We start from the raw sequence: 6,670 nt of genomic DNA, 5'->3' as shown, positions 1-6,670 counted from the left end.
GTTGTTAATCATTCGATATAAAAAGGGGATCTCTGTGTTAGTCGAGGCACTCGCCTCTTTTTTATTATTAAAGTGTAAAATATTCAACGTAAAATTTAGACATGATGGTTATTATCCGTGGCGCATGCAGGTGATGTTTGAAGGACTTCGGTTATCCCGCTGATTGGACCGATTTATGTCCACTCCGCCCGCCTCCCACCGTCCGCTGTAGGGGGAGCTGAAATGGGGCGGAGCAGTTGGACGATATCCTGGCAGAGTTGAAACCGACTGCATTGGGACACCAGGTGGAGGGGGTAGGCCACAGAAGCCCGGATCGTTAAATATACTGTCGAAATTCACAGTAGTCCCAGCGGAGTTTCTTCTGCTGCTGGTCATGTTGTCCGGCCTTTCCTTTGGCTTCGGTTTTGGAGGGATCTTTTCCAGCTGAGGAGGGGCGTTGCCGCCACAGCAACCACACGGACTGCAGCAGTAATTGCAGCAATTACAACAGCCATTGCAGCGGTTCGCGCAGTAGTAATAGCAGCCGTTGCAGGGATTGTAGTGCCAGGACCAAGGACACGGGTTACAACGGGCGGTGCAGCCGGAGGTTACGGGACAAGGTCCACAAGGAGATGGCTGGGATTCGTTTTCTCTGCAGAAAAATGGGGTACATGTTACAGGCCAGCACGGGTAAATATGTAAAAATATACTCGGAGATCAATATGCCTGTCAAAACTTTCATCGTAGAATCGTAGGCATTGGCATCGTATTAATTAAAATTCGTCAAAATAAGAAAGGTTCCTTCATATTGGTTTATTGTCTTTAATAACACCGTTAACCAGGCGAATTCTTTAGGAAGTGAAACCAATATGTACGATTTTACCATCAAGCAATTCATTAAAAACGTAACCGCGAATTCTTCAGAGCAAGAGGAACCAATGTTTATTACGCTGAGTTTTGAAAATTAGCTTCAGATTGAGTCATGAATCAAATAAGTCTGCGAACTCTTACCAAAAAATGTAAAGATCTCATATTTAATGTTAAATTAAGACGTCAAAAGATAATTATTTTTAGTCATTCGATTTTACACGATACGATACTAGCAATACGAAACCATAAGACAAAAAGAATTGCGGTATTGTCAGCATGAATACTTTTACTCCTGGAATTGGGATCGGCATCGAATCATTACATTAAAGATTAATGAAAATAAAATCCTTTATGGAGTTTGATGTTGACTTTTATAGATTCTATAAGTTGTAATATGCAACTCACACAGGCAGGTTGGCAGAGCAGCCGCAGTTCTTCATTTCTGGTTTCGGCGGAGCGGTTGGACAAGGACTTTTGCAACCGCCCGGGCAGTTAGCCTCTTCAGGTCCTTCGGCTTCATCTCCTGCTGAACTTGCGGGTTCCTCGGCGTTGTTTGGTGTTTGAGGATACGACACACCGCCGATCATCTCTTTCGAGTCCTGCTTACTCATCTTGGCCTTGAACTTCGACTTCGACGCCCCATTCGAATTGTTCTTCTTTTTGGCAGCCGGTTTCACCTGATCCTTGCTCTTGGCCTTTGGCATCAGGAGGTGACACCACTTTTGAAGATCACACGGAGGACAGGACTCGGTGATGCTGCAATGTAAAAGGAAGACATTACAGCATTGTTTAGTATTTCGTGTAGTAAGAAAGAAGTTTGAGGAATTGTGTGTAAGTCTAATTCTAGAGCTATATCAGCTCACGAACTGTGACATTAAACTCACCGGCTGAGAAGCTCCGAGCAGTCCTTCTTCTGGGCTTTCTCTTTTGCTGCCCTCGCGTTCTCAGGAGGTGGGCATTCTGATTCTTCGGAAATGTAGTACGGATAATATTGATTGTGTGGATCGAACCGCGTGCAGTAACATTTAATGGGTTGCTTAGTAGACGGTCTTTCCGATCCCTTCTTACTTGACTGACATTTTGTAGAATTTTTACTTTTCTCTGGTCTTTCTTTCGATACATTTCTGGTTTTCGCGGAAGTTGGTCTTTCATTATCAAGGCGTGGCTGTTCGTTGGATAAGCTTAACTGGTGCACAAACGTAGCATTTAATGGAGCACAATCGTTGTATGGATAATACTGATTTGATGGGTCGATACCCATGCCCACACTATTTTGGGTATAAACAATATTCGATTCGGGTTGTCTATTGAAAGGGGCTCCCATCGATTTATTTCTTCTTCTTGAGTCGTGCGTTCGAGTATCACCTTGCCGCAATTGCCCACCAGTTGGCATACATCTTGGATCGGATTTAGGATCTAAAGTTCTTCCTCCGCCATTATTAGGAGCTTTAGCTCCCCTTAATTCGGATGGTTTATCGATAGTACGACCCCTAGACTCGTTTCGTTGTCTTTGGGACTTTGACCTGTTATCATTATGAACCACAGATGACTTAGCTTGCCCAGTTGATCTTAAATCAAATGTCGTCTTCCCCTGACTATGATGATTATTTAGGTTGTTAGGTCCAGAGTGAGTTCCTGGATGCTGCTGATTAAATGCTTGGGTTCCTCTAAATTCGGATGGTTGACCTACGGACTTTGATCTGGCACCACCTTGACGCACCTGTCCCGTTGATGGCTGAGATTGGGGAACTGGTCGGGAATCTAGACTTCTCTGTTCGACATTATAATTATAGCTCTGATTGTTGGGTCCAAAATTCATGGCTTGACTTTGCTGGCCATAAGCTGCCGGAACTCCCGCGAAAATATTGTTTGACATGACTTGCCTTGGATCTATTGAATGCGGCCCATTAAATGGATTATACCCACTGTTTGGTCCTAAATTCATGCCGATACCCTCACAGAACTGGTTATATGAGGGACCTTGTACCATTTCTGTTGGTCTTCCAGCTGATATTTGTTGATTTCCACATTGGTAAACTTCTCCCGTACAGGGATTAAACTTTGATGAATATTGCGTGGGTAGACCTGCCGCCGGAGGACCTCGTGAACGACGAGCATCTCCCTGACCCACTGCAGATGACTGAGCCACTGGTAAAACCATGGGACCAGGAACTCCAAAGTTTCCATATTGGTTGGGTGGCGGTATCCCAAATATCATGGCATTTCCTGCCGGCCCGTAGGTTCCATAGCATGGTATAATAGTAGGTTGCCCCGGCTGAAAACCAAAGCCAGCTCCTGGAACTCCATGAAATCCTACACCGGGAGCTCCATATCCATATCCTGCATCATTATCTTGCCCGAATTCTTCAGGATTTTGCTGTTCATTTCCATCCTTTTCTTTTTCACAATCTTCACTTGTTTCCTTACAGATATCCGCACACGGCTCTTTACATCGCTCTACACATGGTGTGCAACTCTTTGAACGTTTCTTTCTTTTCGGTGACTTTGGCTGTTTCTGAAGAAAACTGGGTGGCACCATGTCCGAGAACTTCTGATACTCCCCGGGAAACACCACGCGACAATTCCGCGTATTAATAGGACAAGGTCGCGCACAGCAACTAGATATGGGACAGCATCTGAAGATGAAAGACTTAGTCGATAAAGTTAGGAACCATTATATAACAATTACCCGCCATGGCAGCTGATGCACCTCCTTAAACATCGACATGGATCGCACATTTTGTACGTAAAAGTGTGGCCTTAATCTCCTCCTCCCGTTCAATATTCCACATTCACTCATGGCCAATTACGTGGAATTCACAAAGCAACATTTATAGTCAAAATTGTATAAAAGTAGACTCAATTATTTTTGATGTCTTTAACAAAGACTATTTTGTTACAGGTTTTACAAAAATAGAATTGGTTTATTGGAATTGACAATAGCTATAATGTAGGATTTCAGGCAGAGCCAACAAGAACTCTTTAAAAAATATTCCTTAAGGCTTTTTTTTCTTTGGTTTTAGTCTTTAAACTTTGGATATCGATTCCATTATCGCTGTTTTTGGTTTTAAACTTTCAAAAAGTGACATTACAAAATTGTATGTCACGCCAGAAAGCAAATTTAAACGGAAGTATTGTATAATTGACTTGAAATACTCGCATGATTTAAGAGAGCGATAAGATGACCAACGGCGAAGTTCGGCCCACCAGGCCAAGTCCCTATTGGCGTCACGCAAGCCCCCCGAGGAGGACAACAACACCCAAATTCGACTTAACTCCTGAGCAGACGACTAACCGAATCGGACAGCACCTGCTGCGAACCCTGGTTCAGAGCTTACCTTCTGGGACGGAACCCGCGCGATCACGGTCATCCTGCCCACCCACACATCGTCGTCGCCGGCAAGTTAGTGCCTGCAGATCCTTAGGTACTCCGGAACCGGAGCCATCGATCAGGACCAGGGCACCGCTTAGATTGCAGGCGGGAATGCCGGTTAAGCAAGTGCTAGAAGGGGACCGACTCCTTCCAAAGGTCATTGGGCTGGGAAGAAATGGACAGCAGTCAGTGATGGCCGCTGTTAAGCGCCGCAGTGAGTCGCCATCATTCAAGGCCAAGACCAGAGAAGAGGAGTTCGACAGGATACCGGAGTTGGTGACGGGAGCAGCGACCGCCAGATCCCGAGAGGAGGAGTTCGAAAAGATACCATCCAAGGTATCTAGTATGCACCAAGATGTCAAGGACGCAGATAATGAAAGCGGGGAGAATTCAAAGCCAGAAACCCTGGAGGATTCCAAGCCGGAAACCCTGGTGAATAGTAAACCCGAAACCCAGGAGAATTCACAGCTGCATAGCCTGGACAACTTAAATAAGAGTAGTCAAGAAGTCTCAAACTCAAAAATAGAAGAGGATCAGGCCGCCAAGGAACCGGATCAACAGCAACCAGAGTGTGCGGCCAACTCAAAGATAATTCCATGCTTTCGGGGGGAATATCCCACGCGACATCGACCTGGCTCATATCAGTGGTTTAAGTCCGCAGTTCCCAATTGCGGAAATATCGTTACCATCTGCGATGAGGAACAGCAAATTATGGGCAAGGCGGAAATTGTCACCGCCTGCGAGGTGACCGAGGCTCACTTTTTGAGCATCGACTGTGAGGAGGATAACATGCCGGCGATTCCGAGGTGCAATAAGTGCAATGGTTGTCCACAACAAAACCGGCATGCAAATCGCTTTGGATCTTCAGTAAGGCGGCAACAAAATTGCTTTCAGCAACCCTGCTTTCAGCAGCAACAACCCTGCTTTCAGCAGCAGCAACCCTGCTTTCAGCAGCAGCAACCCTGCTTTCAGCAACAACAACCTTGCTTTCAGCAGCAGCAACCCTGTTTTCAGCAACAACAGCCATGCTTTCAGCAGCAACAACCCTGTTTTCAGCAGCAACAACCAAATTTCCACGAGCAACAAACACAAATTCAGCAGCAACAACCTAGCTTGCAGCAGCAACAACCCGGCTTTCGACAACAACAACCCTGCTTTCAGCAACAACAAAGAAATTGTGGCCGAAATTCACTCTGTCCCAATGCCCCGGCGAAACAAAGAAGTTGTCTCAAGTGCCAGGATCAAAATCAATCCATCAATTCGTTTGCTTACAATCCGAATCAGTCAGTGCAGCAAGCGATTCTTCCGCAATTGCAACAACCAATCCAGCAAAGAAATCCCCCAGAACAAGTGCAACCAACAATGCAGATGCAGCCAGTGGTACAACAGCAACCAATAGAGGAGAACAACTATTGCCTCACCGAAATGCTGGCCGAGGAGCTGAAGAAGCAGATGCTGGAGGCCCAGGCGCAGATTGCCCAAGTGCAGCTTCAGCTGAATAGTGCCTGTGGAGCCACCAGAGTGCGCCAGATGCATGTGCTCACCCAGAATGCCTCCGATGCTCCAGGTTGGGCGCCAGAAACCCAGTTCCTAGGTTCCTTTACCGAAGAACAGGATACAGGCGTTGCTATACCAGATGAAATGGGGCAGAACGGTGGTGAAGAGGATCCCATGAGCTGTCAGGAGTTTTCCTTGCAGTCTGCAGACCAGCAGCCATCCTTCCCCTGCCAAGTCTCGGGTTCCACCAAGTCGAATGCTATATGGTCCCAGCATTCAGCTTCTCAAAACTCACAGGATCCCATGCAGTTTGGCCTGTATCCTGTGCCAGTGGCGATGCCAAATCCAAATACATACTTCGAGCCAGATCCTCAGCAATTTCCCTGTCAGCAGCAACAGCCAGCGTCTTTTCTGCCTCAGCAAATGGTTCCTTGTCAGCAGATCCAACAGCAAATGGTTCCTTGCCCGCAGATCCAACAGCAATACAGAGCTCCGCCCTTACCGCCACTGAAACCACCTCCTTGTCATCAGAAGCAGCAGCAGCAGCGATTATCCTGCCAGCAACAGCAGCAGCAACAACCCATGAGATCTGGTCAACCGTCCCAATCCAATAAGTGTTCCTGTGCCCCACAATTCTGTCCCAGTTGTTGTTGCCAGCGATATGCCCAAATGCGATTCATGATGCCGCGATGTTGGCCGCGCTGAAGGTTTCCTTTGGACACTCCAACATTTGTAGCGCAACTTACCTTGATCAGTCAATATGAATGTCCCATCAAGTTAAGATACCTTACGAATAGAGGTCTCCAGATGTACACACATAATTGTGCAATTCTTCCGTTTAAAATTGAGGGCAATCGATGAAGGCGAGTTTTTGCCTCCAATAAAGTTTCGATTTTAAGGGTTAGAACTTGAGTTTTTTGTCAGCTGGCAGAGATTCGGAATTTTCTATAC

The 6,670-nt window shown here is 46.2% G+C and overlaps 2 protein-coding genes across 2 annotated transcripts; one reads left to right on the top strand and one right to left on the bottom strand.

The window, feature by feature from the left end:
- Positions 1 to 29: 29 nt before the first annotated feature.
- On the bottom strand, positions 30 to 3,754 carry LOC108007275 (uncharacterized). The gene is made up of 4 exons (XM_036814546.3): positions 3,539 to 3,754; positions 1,734 to 3,485; positions 1,255 to 1,605; positions 30 to 631 (listed from the first exon to the last, which is right to left on the bottom strand). Exons 1-4 carry the CDS (start codon positions 3,586 to 3,588, stop codon positions 112 to 114), a joined length of 2,673 nt encoding a protein of 890 aa, XP_036670441.3. The 5' UTR covers positions 3,589 to 3,754; the 3' UTR covers positions 30 to 111.
- Positions 3,755 to 3,821: 67 nt separating this feature from the next.
- On the top strand, positions 3,822 to 6,584 carry LOC108007281 (PAX-interacting protein 1). Its single transcript, XM_065865118.2, has one exon. The coding sequence runs from the start codon at positions 4,031 to 4,033 to the stop codon at positions 6,422 to 6,424; it is 2,394 nt and encodes a 797-aa protein (XP_065721190.2). The 5' UTR covers positions 3,822 to 4,030; the 3' UTR covers positions 6,425 to 6,584.
- The last annotated feature ends 86 nt before the right edge of the window (positions 6,585 to 6,670 follow it).

This window comes from Drosophila suzukii, chromosome 3 (assembly GCF_043229965.1).
Source record: "Drosophila suzukii chromosome 3, CBGP_Dsuzu_IsoJpt1.0, whole genome shotgun sequence".
In the NCBI taxonomy this organism is placed as follows: Eukaryota; Metazoa; Arthropoda; class Insecta; order Diptera; family Drosophilidae; genus Drosophila; species Drosophila suzukii.
This window is presented reverse-complemented; position numbering and strand designations above follow the sequence as displayed.